General features: G+C 41.7%; 1 protein-coding gene and 1 pseudogene across 3 annotated transcripts in view; one reads left to right on the top strand and one right to left on the bottom strand.

Annotated features, from left to right (window-relative positions):
- The first annotated feature begins 6908 nt into the window (after positions 1–6908).
- On the top strand, positions 6909–7917 carry LOC103295002 (cyclic AMP-dependent transcription factor ATF-4-like; annotated as a pseudogene).
- Positions 7918–8227: 310 nt separating this feature from the next.
- STARD3NL (STARD3 N-terminal like) overlaps positions 8228–25118 on the bottom strand; it is a 38381-nt gene continuing 21490 nt past the window's right edge. For all 3 annotated transcript variants that reach the window (XM_054726519.1, XM_008150248.3, XM_054726520.1), the window contains 8 exons: positions 23078–23360; positions 22067–22144; positions 19164–19241; positions 17254–17307; positions 16560–16677; positions 14222–14317; positions 9970–10041; positions 8228–8739 (listed from right to left, as the gene is read on the bottom strand). In XM_054726519.1, the coding sequence (XP_054582494.1) occupies positions 9986–10041; positions 14222–14317; positions 16560–16677; positions 17254–17307; positions 19164–19241; positions 22067–22144; positions 23078–23302 (705 nt within the window). In that variant the 5' untranslated portion in view covers positions 23303–23360 and the 3' untranslated portion in view covers positions 8228–8739; positions 9970–9985. The remainder of the gene's footprint in view (positions 8740–9969; positions 10042–14221; positions 14318–16559; positions 16678–17253; positions 17308–19163; positions 19242–22066; positions 22145–23077; positions 23361–25118) is intronic.

Below are 25118 nucleotides of genomic sequence, written 5' to 3'. Positions count from 1 at the left end.
CACACACACACCCTGACAGTCATCTCTAATCTTATTTCCCTGCAGAGAGGTTAGATGTGGATGCAATAGTGCCTCAGTGAGTTCCTACTGCAAACCAGGCAATCCCATTAATCCTCTCAGAGCCCTTGGAGGTGGGGATAGTCCAAGTTCACAGACTGGAGAGACTGTTATCTGCTCCTGGTCACCATTTTGTAAGTAATGGTCATTTGAAGCCAGGTCTTTCGAAACTCAGAGCCATAATTTGTTACTTAGTATCATGTGGCCCCCCCTTCACCTACTTTCAACTGGGGAAAACAAAACAAAACATGCACTGCTTCTTTACCAAAGGCATCCTCCAAGGAGCCAGGGAGAAGTTTCTTACGGACTTGCAGGTGCATCTACATTTTCTCCTGGTAGAACCATAATTGCTCCCTTGATTAGCAATAGGATGGAAATCCTGCCTTACTTGATGTGTCCCAGATTTGCAGCTGCTCTCTTGGGGTGTTAATGAAATGAACTGAGAGTCCCAGGCAGAGACCTCTGATGGTGCGCTCTGGGTCCCGAGGTCCACAGAATCACTGTATAGAAGCCTCTGTATGTCCGTGGGCATTTCTGAGGTCGGAGGTGGGTACACTTCCGTTTTGGTCCAGGACTTTTCCCTCATAGCAAGACGGCCACCCGGTGTGGTGGGAGGAACACTGGGCCAGAAGTCTCACCTCCCACTCCATAATTAGAGCCTGTTACTTGGTCTGGCTCTAACTAGCTGTCATTTATTCTCTTTTTAAAAAATATTTTTATTGATTTCAGAGAGGAAGGGAGAGATAGAAACATCAATAATGAGAAACACTGACCAGCTACCTCCTGCATGTCCCTTACTAGTTCCTAGGGGAGCCAGTCTGGACATGTGCCCTGACCGGAAATTGAACTGCAACCACCTGGTTTACAGGTCGATGCTCAACCACTGAGCAACACTGGCCAGGCTTTGACCATGTCATATTGCCTAAGTTTATCCATCTTTACGAGAAAGTGTTCAACTTAAATAATTTCACATTTCTAGCATATTTACAAATTCAATGATTAATATCCTAATGAAGTAATAATAGCAAACGTTTGCACAGTGCTTAATACTTACCTAAGTATGTGTTAACAATTCAATTCTCACAAGAACCCTATGAAACAAGAACAATTATCTCTGTTCTACAGATTGGGAAACTGAGGCAAAGAGGAGATAAAGAATGTCCCCATAGTTAGCTAATAACAGGAAGAGCTTGGATTTGAACCCAGGAAGCCTGGTTACCGGAGCTCTGCTCTTACATCTACATTAGTTGCTACTAGAGTAGAAACGGGTTAATTTTAGTTTCAGTTAAGACAGGAAAATTTTCTTCCTTATTAGGCTAAGAGCTAATGAAGAGCACTGCCTCTTTACCTGTCTACGCTTCCTCTCCTTACTCCTACTGCGCTGTTCATACAATTAGAGGGTTATAGGCCAACCTGCCACACAATTTTTCTCATGTTGGGAAGATTTTTATATGCTGACCTCTCACACACCAATCAGACATCTGAGATTAGGGTCCATGGCACTTGGTTGGGTGAAATAAATACCAGGACAACAGGTGGCATCTGCAGGTGTGCAATGAGAAACTTAGGCAAAGATTTCTACAATTCCACATGAAAGCACTCACGTCTCAATAGTCTTTATAGCGTTAAAGTACTCCACGCACTTCCCAACCACAAAAGAAGGGAAACAACAAAGCAGCAATTCTCAAAACTTTTCCAGTTATGAAGTCTCTCCACTGTTTTAGATTCTTTTCTCCATAAAGTCATAGATTTTTGTGAAGGCTTTCTGTCAATCAAGCAAGCCACAATGATGTAATACTCGATTTTCCCTTTACATTAATCAAAGTCCTATATAACTGCCAATTAGAAATTCTGAATAATAAGAGATAGTCAGAGACCCACGTGATACAATTCAGCCAAAAAGCTAGAAACTCAACATGTCGTTAGCCATGAAAACTTATCTGGGTAAATGCATGGTCGCTGTCAGGTTCTGTTAGACTATTTTTTTGTTTGGTTTCTTCTGTTTTGTGTGAATAACAGCAGGTACCTACAATCAGTGAGCATCAGGAATTCTGCTCGGCAGTTTGCATGCTCAGTCTAATGCTCTCACTGTACCACAGCGCAGGTATCATGCTGCATTGATGGGAAGGCTTAGTGGAGAGAGGCTACTATGCCAGAGGTTAAACATGGGTAGTGCCTGCGTCCACACGATTCCAGGTCCATCTGATTGAAAATCTGCTGTTTTACCCATTATGTCAGCGGCTGTCCTCTTGGAGCCTTTAAAAATCACCGAGGCTGGCATGGCTCAGTGGTTGAGCATCAACCTATGTGAACCAGGAGGCCACGGTTTGATTCCAGTCAGGGCATAGGCCCGGGTTGTGGGCTCCATCCCTAGTGGGGTGTGCAGGAGGCAGCGGATCAATGATTCCCTCTCATCACTGATGTTTCTCTCTCCCTCTCCCTTCCTCTCTGAACTCAATTAAAAATATTTTTAAAAAATCACTGAGGCCCAGACTGCATCACAGGCCAGGCGCCGGAGTTTAATAAAACCTTTAGTAATTCTAATGCGTAGCCGGTTTGAGGCCAGCAGGTGACTGAAATAGCTCCTGAGCTCCAGTGCTGCTGTCTCCACTCCGAGACAGCCGGGAGCCATCACAGCCCATTCCACAGGACATGCTGCAACCTGGAAAGGTATCTGAAACTGTTGGATGACACCTCACAGGGTTCAAACATCACAGCACCTGTAAAATGTGTTAGCTTGCAGACCACACTTTTGTTTCTCATGCATCCTTCTTGTTTTTATTATGCAATCAATGCACATATATAAATACATATGCATGTTTATATACATTCTAATTTCCTCCCTTACACACAAAGGGAGTATACAATACACATTATTCTGCACTTTTCTTACTTATATATCCTAGAGCTCTTATGTCAGGACATAGGGGCACTTAGCTGCGTATTTCACTAGTAAATATACAATCCTTTATAAAATAAGTTTTCCGTGATAGACTGTTGGCTTATTCCCAATCCTACCTAATAATAGACAAATATGCAAATTGACCATACCTCCGACACGCCCACAAGCCACGCCCACAAGCCATGCCCACCATCCAATCAGAGTGAGTATGCAAATTAAACCAAACCAAGATGGCTACAGCCACAGAGAGCAAGGTTTTCTAGGTAACAGAGGAAGCCAAGCTTTCTGCCTGCCCTTGCCAGGCCTAAGCCTCCACTCAAGCTACAAAGTTTCAATTATAGAAGGTAAACAAATTCAAACAAATGGTGGCAGAATGGAGCTTGAGAGAGCAGGCCAGGGTTGCCACCAGCAACAAGGGAAGCAAAGCTTTCCACACACCCTGGACGGGCCCACCCGCTTAAGGCTACAAAGTTTCAATTATAACCCCAACACAAATGGCTACCGGCCTTGAAGGGAGCCCCAGACTTGGCTCCGCTCCAGGCTGCAAAGTTTCAATTATAGAAGGAGAATAAATTCCAGATACCATGGCCTCCGCTTGGGTTGCCAGGGGGCATGGCCGGCCTGCAAACCAACACAGGCTCCTCACTCAGGCCGCCCTACGCCCCAAGGGAACCCCACCCTGATCAGGGATACCCTTCAGGGCAAACCAGCTGGCCCCCACCCCTGTACCAGGCCTCTATACTATCTAATAAAAGAGTAATATGCAGATTGATCATCACTGCAACACACAATATAGCTGCCCCCATGTGGTCAAAGACCCTGCCTCCATGTGGACACAATATGGCCACCATAAGATGGCCAGCAGGAGAGGGCAGTTGGGAGGCACCCAGCCTGCAAGGGAGGGCAGTTGAGAAAAACCAGGCCTGCAAGGGAGGGCAGTTGAGAGGGACCAGGCCTGCAAGGGAGGGAGTTGGAGGTGATCAACCCTGCAGGAGAGGGCAGTTAGGGGTGACCAGGTCAGCAGAGGAGGGAAGTTGGGGGCAAACAGGCTGGCAGTGGAATGATTAGGGGGTTATCAGGCTGGCAAGCAGAAGCGGTTAGGGGCAATCAGGAAGGCAGGCAGGCAAGCAATTGGGAGCCAGCAGTCCTGGATTGTGAGAGGGATGTCCGATCCCACCGGGATCGGGCCTAAACAGGCAGTCAGACATCCCTCAAGGGGTCCCAGATTGGAGAGGGTACAGGCTGGACTGAGGGACAACCCCCCTCCATGCACGAATTTCGTGCACTGGGCCTCTAGTCCTGTTATAAAAAATGCTGAAATAAATATTAGTGTTTTATGTCATTCTGAATGTGTGCATTGGTCATTTCTACCGCAATGTAGGTGAATGCTGAGAGTGTGCTGTCCAATGTCAGGACTTGGCTAACAGGACAACTGAAAAAGTCTCATCATTGTTTTAATTTGCTTTTCTCTTATGAGTGAGGGTGAGCATCTTTTCATATATTTAAAGTTTATTTATGTTTTCCTTCTGTGAAATATTTGCCCATGTCCTTTGGCCCCTTTTTCTATTAATAATACTAACAAGTATGACACTCATTTATCCCTGTGTCTGTGTATGTCCATGGGCATAGGCATAAAACAAAATGTTCAATGTATGGTTGGTGGGTGGAAAACAAATGTGATTATATTTTTCTATCTTCTGTAATGAATCCTTTAAAAACAAAAACCTTTACATATTAGAATTAAAACAATGTCTCATTTAAAATTGAAAAGATTTTGTTTGTTTACAATCAGCTTTAGGTTCTGTGAAACCAAGTAGAGGTTCCCATTGGGAAATAAAATAAGACCAAGCAGATACAAGAAAGATTAAATTTAATTAGATCTCCTGCTTGATTCTCATTGATTTGATCAAACCTCATTAGGCCAAATACCCCTCTACTTTCAACCAGTGTGCCACATGGATTTTTAAAACAGTAAGTACCTGACTTTTTAGTCAGGGGCACTGACCTCTTCTCCCTTAAATTGTCAAATTAAAAAATGACAACAGCCAACACAATAGCCTGCTGGTGTAAATGCCCTGTCTTAAACCGTACATATATAGGTCATTTAAAGAGTTGCATCTTATCGATTACATCTCATAATAAGGTTGCATATGATCGGTTAATTCTTAGTACTAGAAATCCTTATATACAAGTATATGCACCTGATTTTTTAAAACGTTACTTTGAGCAAAAAGGGTAAGTAATTACTCTTACTATTGTTTTCATAAGTCAATCAAAATTATTACTTTTTTGTCAGATTAGCAAAAAAACCCACATTTTTTTGGTGTGCTGCAGAATATTATTAGTTTATGTGTGCCATGAAATGAGAAAGACTGAAGATTGCTGACTTAAGAAAGTTGAAACTATTTCTGCATGGGGAAAGGTAGGAGCAGAGGGAACTAAAAATCACTGAGTGTTTTGTGTGGCTAATTTCACAGCTGGGGCACTGCTAGCCAGTATCTCCTGTGGCTTCAAACTTCGTGGCCACTTCCTTCCCCAACTCAACCTGGGCTGCCCTGAAAGCGGCGGTGGAGAGGAGGAGAGCGGAGGTGGCGGCGGAGGAGCCGGCGTGTGTGGTGGGAGGGTGCTGGTGCAGCTGATGGTGTTTCCTTTTCTCAGGCCTGTTTTGTTTACGTGCTCTGGCAAATGTGGTTGATTCGTGGAAAAGGCTCCAACTCAAACCGGCCCCCACTGGTTGGGTCTGTACCAGTGGTGGCTGGCGTGTTATAAGATAAAATAAGGACAGTTAAACCACAACCACTTTCAAAAGGGCACAGCTAATGTGAAAGAAAATACCCACCTACAGACACAAGCAGGCGGTTGTTATTAGACATACACTTAGGCTGTGGGAAGGGGGTCCCCACTTTTTATATACAAGGCTTACTCCCATTACTCCTAGACCAGGAGATTAATAAGGCTTACCCTGCATGAGCTGGAAATCGTATGCCCAGGACTGTTCAGATGCTGCCCCTTCAGGCCATCACGACGCTGTTCTGGAGGGTTAGCAAACAGCACTGGCATAATCCCTAACATTTCACCAAAATATTTGGGCTTTTCCATGGTATTTGATCTACTGAGGCCTGTACCTTTCGGGTTTCATTTTCTCCGTGTAGACAGGGTGACACCTGTGTCTGTGAACCTCGTAGCAATGGACAGACCATGGATGTGGGCACGGGTGATGAGCTTTCTCCTTCGTAAGAACACAGTGATAGCAAGGCCCTACGTTCAACTGTGTCCCTGAAGGTCCTATGCGGAATCATGTAAGCCCCCCTAAAGAAAGACAAATACTTCCGTCAACCCAAGCGAAGCCTAATAGAGGACATGCACATCAGATAAAAGTGTGACTGGGGTCAAGGAGCAGAGGGCTGGTCAGCACTGTGAGCATAAAGAGCAAATGTGGGCCCCACCCCAGCCACGCACGGTACAGAGGGGTGCCCAGGCCCACGGGCTCAATCTGCACGGTCCCGGGGGAAGTATGGCTCTATTGTTGGGAACAACGCTTCAGGCTTTCAGTCTCACTTCACGGCACCTTCAAATCAGACCCCTCATTCTTCTTGGTGTGTGCTCTGAGAGCCGACTTCTGGGAGCCTTGGCTCCCTATGACGAGGGGCTGTACCCCACGGGTTGAGTCCAGCATGTTGAGTGAGAGCGCTTTCTCGGTTAAATATGGCAAGGACATCTGGTTTAGGCGTCATCTGAGGGCTTGGTGTAGGAGTCCATTCCTGAGACAGGGCATTCTCGCTGTGAGAACGCCAGTGAGTTCCTAAGGTTTTAGTCCAAAGCTACCCCCTGGAGCTTTCCCTCACCCCTTTCTCCTCCATAAGAAGCTCTTCCAGGTCAGGCTCCAGCCTCCCCGAGAGCCTCCCCTGCGGCATTCCTGTCATTTGGCCCATTCTTAGAACAAGCACAGATGGACTTGATGCCTCCCTTCAATCACTGGGGTTTGGAGGCTGAAGAAAGCCAAGGTCTCTTAGATGACCATCTGGAGGTGGCCAAGCACTTCAAGTCTCATGGGTTCTCCAGCGACCAGGCTAAAGTGGGCTCCTCTGAGTGGCTGGCGTGGATGGGCTGGTCAATGCCTCAGACAGTGTAAGGAAGATGCCTTCTCAGGACAGATCGGATGGTGGAGACCTTGGATCGCAAGGAGTTTGACTTTGATGACCTGTTTAGATGACCTGGAAACCATGCCCTCTGAGCTTTGGCTACATTGGATGACACATGTGATCTCTGTGACCCCCTAGACCAGGAGATTATTAGGGAGCCCCCCTCACTCCTAGACAATGAACCCAATTAGCCATCTTTCAGAAAGTTCACCCTAAACTGACCAGGTTGCCCCCTTCACCTTCCTGCAACCTCTTCCCCTTTCTCCAGGGGCCCTGTCCACTCCGGATCATTCCTTTAGTTTAGCGTTGGGCAGTGAAGTCGATATTTCTGAAGGAAATAGGAAGTCCGACTCAACTGATTTTATTACCACAATCCCTCAATGCATAAAAGAGGAGGATGTCACCTCAGGCAATGACAGTGGCATCTCTGAGCCCAGAGTCCTATGTGGGCTCTCTCCCTACCTCCAGGACCCTTCCAACTAGGAATGTTCCTGCTGTCTCCAGGCACCCTCTGTGGTTCTGCCCACCCCAAGCCCTACAGCCCTCCTGGACACAAGATGGTAGCAGCAAAAGTAAAGGGTAAGAAACTAGATAAAAAGCTGAAAAAAATGGAGCAGAGCAAGACAGCAGCCACCAGGTACCACCAGAAAAAGAGGGCAGAGCAGGAGGCCCTACCTGACGAGTGTGAAGAACAAGACAAGAAAAAACGAGGCTCTGAAAGAGAAGGCAAATCCCTTGGCCAAGGAGATCCAGTATGTGAAATATTTGATAGAAGAGGCCCGCAAGGCACGGGGGAAGGAAAGGGCCCCCAGTTAGGGTAGTCGTGTGTGCTTGTACATTGCACATAGAGGGTTTGTGCTGGAGCTGTGTGTTCTAATAAAGTATTCTGTAGTGAAAGTAAAAAAAAAAAAAAAAGCTCAATATAATTTAGTCTACTTTAATTCAAACTAGGTAAACACAAAGGGAAGATGATAGCAATTTCATAGTTGGGTTCAGACTCCTTTAGAACCACACTGCTAAGAGAAAGATACTGTTCATGATAAAAATAATACAAACGCCTGGTGACCTTTTATATGTATTCACAATTCCTCCTTGCCCCCCTTTTGTAATTCCCACACTTTGGGCCAAATGCAAAATGAGAAAAATAAAACTAATAATTTTGATATGTTGGATTTTATTACTTTTAAAATTGTACAAAGAGCACATGTGCATGAGTTAAAAAAGACAAAGAAAATGTAGAGCGTTAAAAAAAAAGAAATCTGAGACATGAAACAAAACAAGTCCACTCTGTGAATCCAAACAAAAAGATATTTGCTTACCCAAGAAGTGTTATGCTAATATATTAAGAAGTCCTTTGATTAGGAATACAGTATAAGACCATTCTGCAACTATTCATTTACAGGTCAGACTCAATCTCACGGATACAGGATGGATCATGACATTATTATCTTACCAGCCACAGGCAGGTTACTAAACGTCTGTGAATATGATACAGTGTCTGTGAGGTATTACGAGAAATAAGTTCTTTATTAGCCAATCAATCACGTCATCAGTGATGTCACCATTTCAACCTTCCAGACAGAGACCCCATCTCTGGTCCTTTTTGCCTCTGGTGATTCTCAATGAGGGTTTTTCAAACTTAGAAAAAGAGAGAACACAAAAATATTTGAGATGTGTTGAAAGGAAGAATGCTACGCTTTGCCTTACGTTTTTATAACAAAGTCTGTGCCGAAGATGGCTGTGTTACAGACACCTAAAGAGCAATGGGTGTGGTCATGCAAGAACTTAATTGAAAGCGCTGTGGAAAAGGATCAGCTCTTCACATGCCCACATTTCCGCTTTGTCTCAGCACCGTGTGCAAAGAAGGGAAGGAGTATGGGGCGCTGCTGATGCAGGTGAGGGCCCGCACTCGCCAGGACTCTGGCCGCCTCTGCCGGTCCGTCCGCCACTATGCTGGCTTCCTAACTATGCTGAAGTCTGTCTACTATGCTTACCTTCTTTTAAAAATGCTACTATTAGTTTATTGAGAGCTAATGGACACATAACTTTATACTAGTTTCAGGTATAAAACATAATGATTCAATATTTGTATATATGACAAAATGGTTGCCACCGTAAGTCTAGTTAACATCCATCACCACACAGTTACAACATTGGTTTTTCCTTCTGATAAGGACTTTTAAGATCTACTCTCTTTTCCCTTCTGTGTTTAAATAATTAGTCACTGCTACTACAATTTATATTTATTATCTTCTTGTATTTCCGAGGTTAAATGTTCTTCTTTGATGATTTGAAGGGATTTAACAACGTGCCCCACCTGAGGTACATCAAGCGCTACTGCTTTGAATGACTGGATCACATCTTCCATCTCAGAAGATCCACAAACTCGAGAGACATTCAGTGCAGGGTCAGAGCGCACACTGGAACCAGACTGCACGGCCTGCGTCCTGGCTCTGCCATTCCCTATTTGGGTGACCTTGAACAGGTTACCCACCCCACCCCCCCCAACTCTCAGCTGCCTCAAGTGTAAATGGAGACAGTAGCAGTAGCACATCTCATAGGACTGCTAGGGTTTGTAATTAAACGATGTCTGACATGGAGACATTCTGGCCAAGTAAACAAAAATCAATTCATCCTTATTTAGAAACTGGGGTCTCTGAGGTATTTTTCATACTTCACAAATTTATACCCATACAAAAAATGTTAAGACCTTTTGCACAAATTACAATATGACTGATAAATTCATGTAAATTGGAGAAATCTGGCTACAGATTCACTCATATTCTTTGAATTTTACTTTGAATCCGCTCAAAGAAATGCTCCCTATTTCAGCACTTTGCTGTTACAGTTTCATTTTCAAAGACTTACTTTAACAAATTAGGACTCATAGCTCTAAAAGTGGCTTTTCACTGTCCTGCTTTTCTTCAGCTTCTTCAGATCCTATGTGGTAAGAAAGGGGAACGAGAAAAAGTACTGTTTTCTATTAAAGTAACAAACGATACCTTTAAAATTATAATATATACACACAAAGTTTTAAATGAGAGATACATGTTTAATCCTCCAGAGATTTAGGTTAAAACTGTAACTATAAAGTTTTACCGTATTTCTTGTAGGAGGAACTTTGAAACAGGATCTATCACTTGCACTAATCTGTCAAAATGGATTTCATTTACATACTGTTAAAAATATTCATACGGACCAGAAATCTAATTACCCAGGCTCTTCCTCCTCCACCTCTGTGCTGACAAGCTTATATATGTTTTTCAAGGGCAAATACCTGAGCTTTGGTACAGATAATTTAATCTACATATTTTTAAAAAGCACTGTCCCAGTGAGAGAGCAGTGAGGGCTTCCTGATGCCCAGGTGATGCCAGATGGTCCCCGCGTGTGCTGTTGCCAGTGACCACTGTTCTGACCCTTCTGGGTCAATGTCCAGTGAGCCTCACATTAGCTGTGCCTTTGACCCAATCGTTCCACTCTTGAATTATATCCTTAGGCTATATCCTTGAGGAAATAGTACTTGTTTTATATCACGTAGATTTTTTTCCTCTCAAAAGTAGGGGAAAAGAGTCTAATTCTGAGAGCAGCAGTTAAAAATTCTTACATTTCCATAAAATATCTTGCTTCCATTTAAAATTACGTTTATATAGTTTATAACATGAAAAATGCATGTTATAATGTAAAAACAAATGTATAATGAAAAAATCATATATACTGTAAGATCATGTTTGATAAAAATAAAACACTAAATACATATGTGCAAGTCAGAAAGACCAGGAGAAAACAACCAGGTGACATACACACAGTTCTGGATTCCCAAAGCCTCTAGAATAAATCCACGGTAACTACACAAGTTTAGAAACAGGATATAAATAATATAGGCTCTATGGCCACAATTACAGAAATTACAAACACAAAACTAGACGGAAACAAATTAAACTGTTAACATCGAGGTTGCTGAATAGTTTGAAGAATAGGCCATCTTTTATTTTTGTTCTTTCTACATTTTTATAAAAAAAACATGCATTACTCTCATAACCAGGCCCCAGAAACAAAAAGGAGCAGAGATGAGACGAAGGTAGCAGTCAGCGATACAACATGTGCACACACAAAAGCAGCCTGCCCCCCGCTGCGGCTGCACCTGTCAGGTAACGCACTTTTCTCATGACCGTGTCTGCCTGGGTTATCGCCAAAAATAAACCTGCTCCAGGAGAACGAAAGGCCAACAATCTTAAGGCAAGATTATGTCCCACATCTTAACGTCATGAATGTCACACCGTTAAGGGTGAGTTTGTGATAAATAAGTAGACAAAGCCTTCACTTTCCAGCCTGTTAAACTGCTATGATGCTTCCAGACCTACTGCTTCATTTAAGCTGTGTAACCACACGCAACAACTTCAACCCCGTCATCTGAGAGAGGACTGTGCTTCCTCATTCTTTCCATTTAATACACAGGTAAGCAGAAAATGGCTAGACCAAAAGCAAACCTGCAAACCACCTTTATAACCTCTAGAAGTACATCTACTAAAATATGCTAATTTCCCAAATCTCTGTGATGCTAAAATTCAAGTCATTCCTTTACAAGGAAAATGCTGACATTTCAATTTTTGGTGCCTTCAACTTTTCCCCTTATTTTAATTTTCCCTCCAACAGTTTAAGTTTAGTATGTGCCAGGCACTGTACTATGTGCTGAAGAAAGACAAGAAAAGGCAAGGCAGGCCCCAGATGCCCTCTTGCCTCTCGGGGCCAATCAGAGCTGTATCAGGACAACAGAAGCTTATAACTTCTGCTGCTAACACACTGTTTAATATTTAGCCATTGCCTAATGAAAAACTTTACAGTATAATCTTCTAGGCACATTAATTTCAATAACAGTTTTTAATTTTAATTCTTTCTTAAATTGAACACTAAAATAATCTGTAATAATAAAAGCGTAATATGCTAATTAGACCAGACTTCCGAACAACCTTCCGGAGGAACCCGGGGCTGCGAGGGCCAAGCCCCTTCCACGAATTTCGTGCATCGGGCCTCTAGTATAATATAATATACAATATAATACAATAAACTAAGCCATTCTGAACACTCCTCTGACCACTACTAATCTGCATTTTGTCTTAGACAAAGCAGCTCCCCAGGGGAACACTGTGAAAGTATTTGTTGTTCTTGGTTAGCATCATAAGCCGGTGAAATGGTAATATTTCCAACTACCACTAGGTGGTATTAAAAGTCACAGGCAGGAAGCCAATGGATTGCTTGTTGGAAGAGTGCCTGAGAGGTATTCCCCATGTTATTATCCCACTGTTCTGAATTTCCAATTAAGAAAATACATTAATGTTGAGAAATTTTAATAGTCTTAGAAAAATAAAAGCTATACAAAAGCATGAACTATAGTGCAAAATTCTTATTTTTTAAAGGAATGAGTCCTATGATGCACAAATCTCAATGAAATAATCCTTATGATGAGGTAATGAAAAAGTTTAATACTTACTCTAATAGTTTCTGATGGCTGAGAAATAGCTTTTCTTCTAGTTCATATATCTTATCATCTGACTCTATGCCTTTGATTTATACTGCGTTTAGAGCCAACACCAATAGTACAGAATATCAAGTTAGTTCAAGTTCCTCTAACATGCTGTCCCAGTGCTGTGCCTTTGATCTCCACATGGCTCTTTCTGCCTGGAGTCTGTTTTACCATGTGTGTGTGCGTGTATGTATGTTTATTATATTTACTAAGTATAACACTAGGAATAAAATAATGCAGGCTCTAACTCAAGTTTATATCTCAGTGCTAGAAACAGGGCAGGTCCCAGCTGAAGACAGTGCAGACAATAGAGGGTGACAGGGCTGTGGGATGTGTCCCAAAGAACAAGCAAACGACAAGGACATGCTGCCAACACTGCCAGGAGCCAGCGTGGGTGGGAGGTAGGGAGAAGCCTTCTGAACACATGAGTGGGGACTAGGGTTGCAGAGATGTAGTGTTAAGGATAGAAAAAAGCAAGATACACAGTGGCTTGAGAGGGTTTGGGTACACTGCATTTTCAGAAAAACAAGGGAAGTTAACAAGCAGAGAGGCTAGACAACTGGGTAAGGGTGGTCATAGAAGTGCATTCTTCCAGGCTAAGGAGTCATGACTTCCTTAATCTTTGATGTCACCGAAGGCTTTTGGCCAGGGCAATAATGTGATCAATTTTTAATTTTCATTCATGTTTAAAGGCTATATATTTATCAGCTATGAGTGTGGACTCCAGGACTAGAGCCAGGGTTCAAATCCTACCTCCAACCTTTATTCTTTGTATGATGCAGGACAAATAACTTCACCTCTCTGTGCCTCAATACGCTTATCTCTAAAATAGGGAGAAAGACTTTCACATCAGAGTGGTTATGAGAAACACTTAGAACAATGCGATTGTTATTTTTAATACTGCACTCTGGTGGCTGCTTGTGAGAAGGCAACTAAGGCAGGGAGACAAGCTGTTGCAGAAACTGAAGCAAGAAATGCTGAATTGAAGCTCAAGGTGGAATTAAGTGGTACACATCTGATTTCACTCATATGTGGAATCTAATGAACAAAATGAACTAACAAGCAAAACAGAGGCAGACTCATAGACAGAGAGCAGGGTGACAGCTGTCAGGGAAGGATTGGGGGGCTGGGTGATGGGGGAGTGGAGGGATTGAGCAAAGAAGAGAAAGAACTCATGAATACTTACAACAGTGTGGTAACTGCTGGTGTGGAGGGGAGTGGAGGGAGGTGGAGGTAGATAGAAGTCTCCTTCTATCACCATTTATCCCCCCACCATTTATAGGGGTGATAAATGCTGATAGAAGGAGACTTGACTTAGGGTGAACATACAATACAGTGTACCCTGCGTCTTCTAGGATGCAGGCTATAAATAAGCCACAGTGTCTCTGGCTCTCTATTCCATTTAGTTTTACATCTCTATGTGAGACCACTAATCACATGTCAAGACCATGTCTTAGTTATTCTCATATCCGAAATACCTGGTATGTTAAATGTTTGCTAAGTGTTTTGAGAAGTAGAGGGAGAGAAGCAGAGGGAGAGACAGCTAGCTGAGCATCTGAATAATGGACAAAAACACAAATGATAACCAAACTTTTTTACCTGCTTCTGATTCAGGAGGAGAATAAAACTGGCCATCGGAAAGACCCCCAGGGATAAGGGCCGCCCTCTCGGATGCATCCTGAACTATCAGGAGTCCTGAAAGAGAAGAGACTCAGAGGGTAGGATGGTGCCACTGTTCTGGCAGCTTCTGGCAAGGCTAACCACAATACAATGATGTTAATATCACACTTAAAAACAAGTCTTAGCCAAAGAGATACTTTGAAAATATTTCCACCAAAATATAAATTTTATTAATAAACTGTGAACCTGTACTGTAAGGACAGATTTCAACTAGTTTTAAAAATGGCCTCGTGTTACTCATGTGATTCTTTGACTCGGTATTTACAGCATCTTCCCTTGAGAACAGCTTTCTCCCTACAGAAATCAACATCAGAACCAAATACAAAGCGAAACAGAAAACCTGGTCAGCTCGTACAAGTGGTCTATAGCCTGCAAATCTGGAGAATTGCCAGATGTAAAACATAATGAATGAACAGACTTTTATAAGATGGTGAAGAAATATTATCCAGTAAAAAGGTCCTCACAAAAGAAGGGTATTTAAAAAGGGAGAGAGAGAGAGAGAGAGAGAGAAGAGAAGAGAAGAGAAGAGAAGAGAAGAGAAGAGAAGAGAAGAGAAGAGAAGAGAAGAGAAGAGAAGGGAAGGGAAGGGAAGGAAGCACGATGTGGACAGTTCAAGAACACTAACACATGATGAGAGAGGCGATCAACGAGTTCTGACTGAATGTGAGTTAACCTTTTGCACTCGGATGTCGAGATTAAAATTACTCTTTGAATGTATCAATAATTTGAAATATAAAAAAATCCAAATAAATAAGTTTGTATGAAAAGAAACTCCAGTTTTTTATTCTACTGCCGCGCATTGTAAAATCTGGGGTATTTAAAAAATTAAATCCCGAGTAGAATAAAGGAATCGAGAAAAAAGCAAGCGAGTGCAAAGGGTTAACAATGAGAAACAGCAGGTAAATAGCAGATACCAGGTAAGAGTGTAAAATATGCCACAGACAGTAAAAATAAATGCTATTGTAAAGTTCTTCATTAATTGTGTGTTCTGCTTTGTTACTTATTTTGAATCTGGTTTAAACACATAAGTATTCAGGCCTCAGTCACATTAATAGTTGTTCTGCTTTCAATCAAGTTCAATTTATATATAATTTAAGAAATGACTTCCATTAACTTTGTCCCAAGTCCACAACATGTTTTCATTAAGGAAAAGAAGGCACAGGATAGATACGGCTTGGTCTGATTAATGAGTTTTAAAATCTGCTCTTGAATAATTCTTTTCTTGTAGATGTCTTCTCTGAAAATGAGGTTTTTCCTAAAGAAAGTCATTTCCAAGGTTACTTTTCCTTCTGCTGTTCCTTTAGGTTATAATCATGTTTGTCTTTACATGAGACAGACATTTTTTTCCATTCGGCGGGGCAAACAGAGCCAGGTGACTGAGGGGGCATGAAAGAGCATGTCTTAAATCTGCCTGGGTCTCTGTTGAGCTTGGATCATGTCACCACCAAGAGGGCGGGTGGAGTACGTGGACTCCCACTGAGGCCATGATTTCGAAAAGAATTCCAGCCCAATAATTAATCAGAAAGCTCCATGAATCACGTGGCCTTCCTAGTCAATACCCAGGGATACTCAAAGCCGCACAGGGAGAGCACAACAGCTTTGGCAGGACTCACAACTCCACAACACTAGCTATCACTCAGTCACTCGGAGGAGCGTGGTGCAAGCCTGGAATGGCTGAGCATTTCCCTGGCTCGCTCTCTTCCTCTTCCTGAACTCCATCTTCAGCATCAACCCACCAACAGCTGTACCCTAGGCGCTCAATGTTCTAATTAAGGCACATCCAAAGCCACAGCTGGATGACAGCCATGGGAAACTCTGGAGAATCACTGACGTTTAGAATGGCTGACTCAGTTCACCTAAAATGGTTTCACATTTCTCTGTCCTTAAACAATAGCTCTGTGTAGATGCACAAAATGTCTCGTGTCCTGAGTATTAACAGGGAGAAAAGGTCAACCTGTCTGAGGAGAAAGCGGTGTTGGCGATTTTTGTTGTTTGAATGTCTTTGTCAACAGTGTTCACACGTCTTCTCAGGAAGCCAGGTCTAACAGCTGAAGGGAGGAGCCACATTCTGTCACTACCCTTTCATCTAACTCTCCTTGCGATATCAGCTACACCTATTAAAGAACTTAGACACCATGATCTGCTAACTTCAGCCACCTGCCGCTCCATTCAAATTACGGCACCCACAACTCCACAGCTCCTCCTTCCAGCTCAGCACCTAGCCGGTCCCAGGAGGCCAATGTTGAGAGGAACTTACTGTTTTCTTCTTCTGCCTCTTGAGGTAACACTTTGAAGTCCAAAAACCACGTCTCGATCCAGGCAAGGATGAATGAAATGATGGGCAGCACATAACCAAAAGCCCCTTGAGAGAAAAGCTGGAAGGACAGATGTGAGCAGCAGATGGAAATCCAGTTACCATGAGCTCACAGTGGAAAATGAGGCTTGATTATTATAGACTAGTGGCCTGGTGAACGCACAATATTCGTGCATTTGGGGGGGGGGGTGTCCCTCAGCCCGGCCTGCACCCTCTCCAATCTGGGACCCCTCGGGGGATGTCTGACTGCCGGTTTAGGCCCGATCCTTGTGGGCCTAAACCGGCAAGCGGACATCCCTCTCGCAATCCAGGATTGCTGGCTCCTAACCACTCACCTGCCTGCCTGCCTGATCACCCGTAACCACTCTGCCTGCCAGCCTGATTGCCCCCAACTGCCCCCCCCCTTCCAGCCTGATCACACCCAACTGCTCCCCCATGCTGGCCTGCTCACCCCCAACTGCCCCCCCACTGGCCTGCTCACCCCCAACTGCCCTCCCCTGCTGGCCTGATCACCCCTAACCACCTCTGCCTCAGCCCTGGCTTTTACCAGAAGGTCTCCCGGTTTAATTAGCATATTACCCTCTTATTACTATAGAAGAATAAGATAGTATTGTTCAGAAAAAGTGGTAGGCCATACCTTTGAGAGGATCACTTTTGCTAGTAAAAAGGCACTGGTCACTGCTGTCGTCAACTGAAAGACACAAAAGTCGGCACCATTCAAATTAGACATTGGACTTTGTAGAGGCACCTTCCTCACACAAGAGACCCACCTGAGCCAGAAGTACACAATGCCTGAGAAGCTACCCCCAGGCTGGTTCCTTCCCACATCACTCTATCTCTATGTCCTGAACCCAGACTGCGGCAAAGTGAACTTCTATGTGACACACGATCCCTGACTGGCTCTTATGGCCTCCTTTCTCCATCATTTAGCAAGCTGGTGTGTTGGGAAACTAAATTTTATCCAAAGATACTATCACCACAGAAGAAAGGAGAGTGAAATGCAGAGGCTGGGCTCCTGGGATTGGGGTTGTGATTATCCCATAGGACCTGGCCCTAGTCTCTCTGTCCTCCAACTAAGATTGTAACAATATGAAACCTGACCAAAGCGAATGCCAAATAGTCGCCTTGATTGACAGAATGGAGGTCAGGGGACATCAGGTGTCATGCTTAGTGAGTATTAACAAAGTTGCAAAGTAGGTATTTGTTAGCAAAACACCACCCCCCACCACACACACACACACACACACACACACACACACACACACACACACACCAGCTAAAGTGAGTTAGTTGGAGAGGAAGCATTTTACATTCTGATACTAATTTACTTTACAGGCTGAACTAAGTGCTGTTTAGATTCCAGCTGACTTCTTCCAGCTGCCTGGACCCTTCTCTACAACTGTTTTTCAAAATAAAAAACAGAAACGATATAATGAATATGCTAAATCTGACCTGTTCTCTTGATAATTTACAATTAGAGACTGAAGATGCTTTCTTAAAACTCTCAGAATGTCAACCATTTTTCTGAAAACAAACAAAACACTGAGACAGTTGGATTGACAAATACTAGTGCATGTTACAGAGACTCAAATAGGGACTATTGTAGAAAATTGGGAAGGGACAATCATCAGCTATCTGGTATTGCCAAATAGCTATTTCATATTCAAGACTAGCTAAAATTGTCAGTCTAGCTAAAATTGTCAGCCGATATCAATGAAATGCGAGCTTAGGGCTCAACGGATGGTCTGACGATTCTGTGGATGCTCAGGAGAGATGGCCCAGGCAGAGGTGGCCCCTGGTGGGTTCTGTCTTAGGAGTGCTGGACAAGCCTGCGCCGGCCCACACAGACCAAGGTCTCACACTCCAAAGCAGGACTGCAGGCTATTCCTAAGCAGCATTCCCCTCCCTCATATACCTGCCTTATTAGAGCTCTCAAAAAGGTGAGTGTTCAGGTATCTGTGGAAATAGAAAAATTGCTTATAATTCTTCTTTCAATCAATCAATATTTATTTAGGGTGAATAGTATGTGCTCTATGCTGGATACAAGGAAATAGAAATGAGTAAAAAGGCCACTGCCTTTAAGAAGCCTAAGGCAATCATAAAAAGAAACATGAGAGCATTTCCCTTTAAGACAGGAGGAAGGGGAATAAAACAGGGAGGAAGGCAGTTATCAAAATGAGCAGAGAGCAAGTCATGAACAATCACTAAGCAGTTTCAAACAGGAAATTTTCGAAATATCTTTGTGACAGAGATACTGATCTTATGCCTCATTATACAATGAGATAGAGGGTGGGTTGGTGCTTGGCCAGTAATCCTATGAGGCCTCTGGATTTCTGAATTGGTTCAATATCCATATAGACAAAGCTAGTTAGTCATTACCATTGGAAAGAAGCTAAACTGTTGAAAGGTAGAGGAAAGGGGACTCAGGAAAAGCTAGTAGAATTCAACCCAGATGAAAACTGCCTCTTCTCCCAGCTCAGCCCTGCTGTGAGCAGGCCCTAGCCACCAGCACTGGAGGAGGCGAACCATTCATCCAGGTATACTCACTGCTATTGCCCACCAATGGCGCAGTCTGCATACAGCGTAGGCAAGTATTAACACTTTGAACCGAAAAACTGCCAAAAGCTATATTAAAAAAAGAAAAGACAAGTTTTTAAAAATATGTACAAAAGAAGAGTAACTTAGTTTTATGAAGAACCCACCAAAGTGCCTTCATTATTCTGAGTTAGCTAAAGACTGCCATAGACTAGCACTAGTCTACAGACCAGCATTTGAGATCCCTGCTCTAGAATTTATGGAGTACCACCCAAATAAGGATTCAAATCAACTTCCCATTCTCGACAAAAGAACATAAAATTAAATGTTTGTTTTTCCTTTCTACTTAAGTCCACATATATTTCCGATTCCACTTCAGGGACAAATGCTCACTTTTGGAAGACAGCAGGATTTTAGTCAAGTCTACGGTAAAGCTCTGGGTTACAGAGGTATTGGGAGAGTTCAGGCTATCCCAGTAGTTCCTATCTGTTTATTCAGGATGGTTCTGGGACTTTTGTGAAACCCTTTGTGTGTATTATTATCCCATGTAATCCCCACCACAACAACCACATGAGTCAACCACTATCATTAATCATATTATACAGATTAAGATGAATAGAAATATTGTTCAAAACCATACAGCTCCTTAGAAAGCCAAGATTTGAATCCAGGTAGTCTGACTTCCAAGACCTGGCTCTTAACCACTATACTACAGCTGTCTTAGTAACTCTCATCCACTAAGAAATAAACATATGATAAAAGTTTACCAATTTTACTCAGAAAATATGTTTATTCTGAGTTGGACCCTTGAGACTCAGGGTAGAAGTCTGCCAAAAGTTCCTCACCAGTCAAAACAGCTAAAAGGCTGCAGGCTGAACATTTTGCTCCATTGACTAGATAACCTCACTTGAGATTCTTTTACATAAATGAAGTTCACAGGTTATATTTGTCTTTAATTTGCTGCTTTCATTAAAAATGTGTTTTCCAATAATCTAACCATTTAGTTTCTCTTCATTCCAAATTCTATCTCCACATTCTGGACTTGGCAAAGTATTTCTTTACCCCTCTCTCTTGACTTCTCCCAGGTCCCAAGGTTTCATGCTCCCAGGTCTCATGCTCAACAGTCTTTCCAAACTGAGCTAATGGGCTCTCCCTATTTGTCCAGTAACCCCCTAAGCATGGAGCACAGACAACCAATGAGATCTGACCAGTGCATTAATCTGGCTTCCTGATAATTCCTGACTCAGGCTATGTTAAGATAAACTCAGCAAGGGAAATAAGAGGAAAAAAGAGAAATCTATTTTGTTGTTGATATGTCAATAGTTTCAAAAGAAATATCATAAGGTTTGAGAAATAACATGTTCTGCCACCAACTTCAATGACCTAGGCTAGGTCAAGACACTGAACAATGAAACACAATTTCTTCATTTGGAAAAATAAGGGGATTACATTATATTAGTGTTTTCCAAATATTCGGTAGCATTCGAACACTTTTTCAACCTACTGTATAGAATCTTAACATACTAGAAGTTAAAATGAATTTGGGGGAATTCACTGTGAATTTTAAGTGCCTATGCTCTGTCTACACGTAAGAATGAACCCTTACATAATGTATAAAGAAAAATGGAACTAGTCTGGTTTCAAGGGGGTGATAACAAGGGAATCCTGATCTCTACTTATTGGGAATCCCACTTTGTTCCCCAGACACACTTATTCAGGCCCCTTCAAAAAGGAAATAAGATCTTTTAGAGTAGTTTGAAAACCATTAGAAAATATAATCCTTAAAGTTTTCAATAAAAATAATGACAGTGATTGCAGATCCTGAGCTCTACCTATCATTGGGTTATGTGTTTTCCATGTATGATTTCATTTACTTTTCAGAATGATGATGATAATCTCATTTTAAATACTAAGGAAACTGAAACTTAGACATAATTTATTCAAAGATCTACAACTAGTAATAGTGTTGTAATCAGGTTTTCTGACTTTAAGGGTTCTACAGTTTCTAAAGACAGTGAATAAAGAAGTTAAAATGAATTTGGGGGAATTCACTGTGAATTTTAAGTGCCTATGCTATATCTAACACAATGTTAGTATCTGATCTACTTACATCATAAAGAGATATACCAGGGAGATGTGTCAAAGCCAATTAAAGTGTGTCTTAGAGCCAGCAGGCATGGCTCAGTGGTTGAGCACTGACCTATGAACCAGTAGGTCACAGTTCAACTCCCAGTCAGGGCACATGCCCGGGTTGCGGGCTTGATTCCCAGTGGAGGGCATGCAGGAGGCAGCCAATCAATGATTCATTTTCATCACTGATGTTTCTATCTCTCTCTCCCTCTCCTTTCCTCTCTGAAATTAATATATATATTTTTAAAAGTGTCCTAGAGATACTGCAAGCATTCATTTGAATAAATGAATGCCTCATCTACAGATAATTGCATCTGTAATTCTACAATTGACTAATTTACCCAAGATTACCAATATAAAACTTTCCCAAATTATATTAGAAAAAATGAAACAGATTTATTATTGAAAATATACTGAAAAGAAAATGCATTTTCATGATGTTGTTACATAAATAGGTAAATTTTCCTTTTAGTGATTGGTGCCAATGGCTTCTATTTCAGCTATTTGAAAAAATAAAGGCTTTTTTCTAAGAAAATCAGAATGGCTTCTTCTGCTGCCTTTCTTGTATCTTTTATTATCTTGAGATGACCAGATAATTCCTTAGAAAGAGGTAAAGAGAACACAGAATGGGCCAGCAACTAGGGGGGGGGGGGGGGATTGGAAATATAGTGTTCAAGGGAGGAAACAAATAGAACTACATAGAATATGAGGTCTATTGGGAGGAAATTTGCCTTTTGGTTAGTTTCATCATATCTGAAATAAACGATATAATAGAAAATACTTACAAATATATCAAAATAAGAAGAGTAGAAGTCATATTGCACCACCTCCTTCTCTAACGTGTTCTCAATGCCTCCATTCACCTAGGAAGGAGAGTAAAAAGTAAAAACAAAAAGATTTATGTGCGAAATAATACAAGAAAACATGTATGGAAGACAACTGATCAATGTTTCTCTCTCACAGTGATGTCTCTCTCTCTCATCAATAAGCATATCCTTGGGTGAGGAAAAAAAGAAAAGAAAATGAAAGGAGCAGACAACTTCTTCCTGGGAGGAAAGCATTTTGGAAGTGTTTACCTTTATTGTTGGTAAGAAATGTAAACAAAACCAAGGCTTTGGGAGAAAACAGGTATGTTGAGTTAAATAAACTATATTATTAAAATTAATTTCACCTATTTACTTTTACTTTTATTAAATAAATGTAGCAACTGGAAAATTTAAAATTACATATGAGGTTTGCATTATATTTCTATTGGATAGTACTGATCTAGACCAGTGATTTTCAACCAGAGTGCTGCAAGAATTTTAAAAACAAGCAATGTCTGATTATTTAGTCAGAGGCACTGACTTCTTTTCCTTTAGATTGTCAAATAAAAAAAATTACAGCCCTAGCTGGTTTGACTCTGTCACAAATATGCAACCACTCAGCATAAAAGCCAGCTATAGACAATAAGTAAACAAATGGGCAGGGCTGTGTTCCAATAAAACTTTATTTACAAAAGCAGTCCAGCTGAATTTGACCCCCAGGCTGTAGTGTGCCAATTCTCACTATAATACAAAACACCATGAATTCAAATTCCAAAATCCCAGACAAAATGAGTTTTAAATTAACAAGGTTTCGTTTAAACAGTAAAGAAAAAGAAATGTTCAATTCAGCTGGAGATCAATATTGCCTCGTGTGGGGAAAAAAAACAAAATTCACTAACTGAGACAGAAATTATATAAAAAAATAAGAAAATGGTTTTGTCTCTGGAAACAATTCTTATACTGTTACAGGAAAAAAAAACACACACTTACATTTAACTCTATTATCCACAGTAATGTTACAAATAAGAGGTCAAAGGTGACAAACAAACAGAAAGTCCTCCTGACATCAGATATGCCTTTCTTTTCCCTTCCTTCATAGGACTCAATCCTGGCCATGAGCTGTGTAGGGTTGATGGAATGGACATCACGCAGAGAAGCGCGAGAGCTCTGGCTCCCTGTGAGAGCGTTCTCCATGTCTGCTGGCAGGGAGTTCATCCTGGAGGGGAGTTACAGGAGCCTTTTTCCAGCTTCACCATCCCTAGAGAGAAGAGGCCTTTGGGGATTAAAAGAGAGACACCATGTTAAATCAGAGCTCACCCAACATCACAGCATTACCCCCACCTCCATACAACTGTTTCTCTAATGGAGCACAGAGCGTCTTAACTGAAAACATTTATGTCTTGATGAAAACATAAATAGAAAGTGAAAGAAGAAGCAATTCTTAATGCTAACAATTAATACTACAAAAGAGCTGTATGGAAAAGAATGGCAATAGAGAAGAATGCAAACTTACAGTACAGGATAAAGACAGGAAGTTGACCCCAACAAAAAGGTGTGCCCGATAACCTGGAGAAGGCCCGTTGGTGAGCAAGCCAAGCCAGTTCCCTTGCTGTGCCAAGAGGAAAACCTCTACAATTCTGTCATCACCCACAGACTAGGAAAACTTTCACTGAATAGCTTCCCAGAGAGCATGTAACCAGAATGTGTGAACTATAAAAATGTGCCCTAAAGAGGAATTGCTTTCCACCAAAGGTATCTAAATAAACTAAAGTTCGTACTTCCCCATCACCTCTTAATGAATAAGCATGTTTCTGGGCTTCTTCTTTATAAAGAAATACACACATTGCAACAAGTTCAGCAACACATAAATGCCCCACTGGCAATTACAGTAGTTACACACTCCTCTAGGGAGGTGCAGAACCTCCTCCCCCAAGGCCAGGATGTACTTCCATAGTAAAAGTAAAAGATCTAGTGCTATAAATGGTTTGATGTCCTTATGGAGGAGGCAAAGTCATCAAGTAGAAGGTATGGTGGATGGTAGTTCTTTTTGCCAAAGATTCCAGTTTCCCTGCCTATGGGACGATTTATTATATACCCGTGGCTCTATTGAATGCATGTGCCTTTCTTTGGCCAACGTAATGTGGACAGAAGTTTGTGTCACTCCAGATCTTAAGAACAAGTGCATGGTTTATCATGCTCTCGTTTCTTCCTGCCACAATGACTAGCAATGTCCAGATAAAGAAGACCATTTTCAAGATGGGTAAAATAAAATTTCAAAACATTGCAAGAATTCCCCTCAAGTAATATAATCCCATTTGGTAATATTCACAGTCCAGGACTCTGTCTCTTTACACTTGACCCTCATTTCTCTCCCTTCTCACACTCAAACAAAAGTCTGTTCCACATTTTCATACAATGTGGTAATAAAATGACATTTTGAAAACAATTTGGTTACATGAACTAAGATACTTTAAGATGTTTATACTTCGTGATCTAGTAACCCTACTTCAAATCTAACAGAAATTAAATGTAGACCTTCAAGGGAAAAGTTGATCTATGTCATTAGACGTGGGGTTAGTGATTACCTTTGAGAAAGAGGGAGGGAAGAGTGACAAGGGGCACGAGCATGGCCGAGTTCTACTTCCTGGCCTGTGTAGTGCTAATGTGGCTATGCTCACTTAGAAAAATTCACTGACATGGGCAGTAGTTTCAGTGGTGTGCTGACTTGTGAAAAATTCAAATGCTTACATGTACACATACATGAATTGGGTATGTTATCTTTCAATAGAAGTCTCTATCAAAAAATACTTTATCATAATATATCTATAATAATACCAAGTAGAAAACAACCTAAATATCTAATAATAGGAGACTAATTAGATAAGTCATAGTATAGTTATAACACAGTATTAAAATAAATACTTATAAAGCATTTATAATGACTTGGAAAATGCTTGTGTTATAATAACTAGATTAAAATCTAGCTACTAAATGGAATACATACATACACACAGTATGATCACAACTTTGT

This window comes from Eptesicus fuscus, chromosome 14 (assembly GCF_027574615.1).
Source record: "Eptesicus fuscus isolate TK198812 chromosome 14, DD_ASM_mEF_20220401, whole genome shotgun sequence".
NCBI lineage: Eukaryota > Metazoa > Chordata > Mammalia > Chiroptera > Vespertilionidae > Eptesicus > Eptesicus fuscus.
Note: the sequence above shows the minus strand (reverse complement) of the source record. Positions and strands in the feature narration are given on the sequence as shown.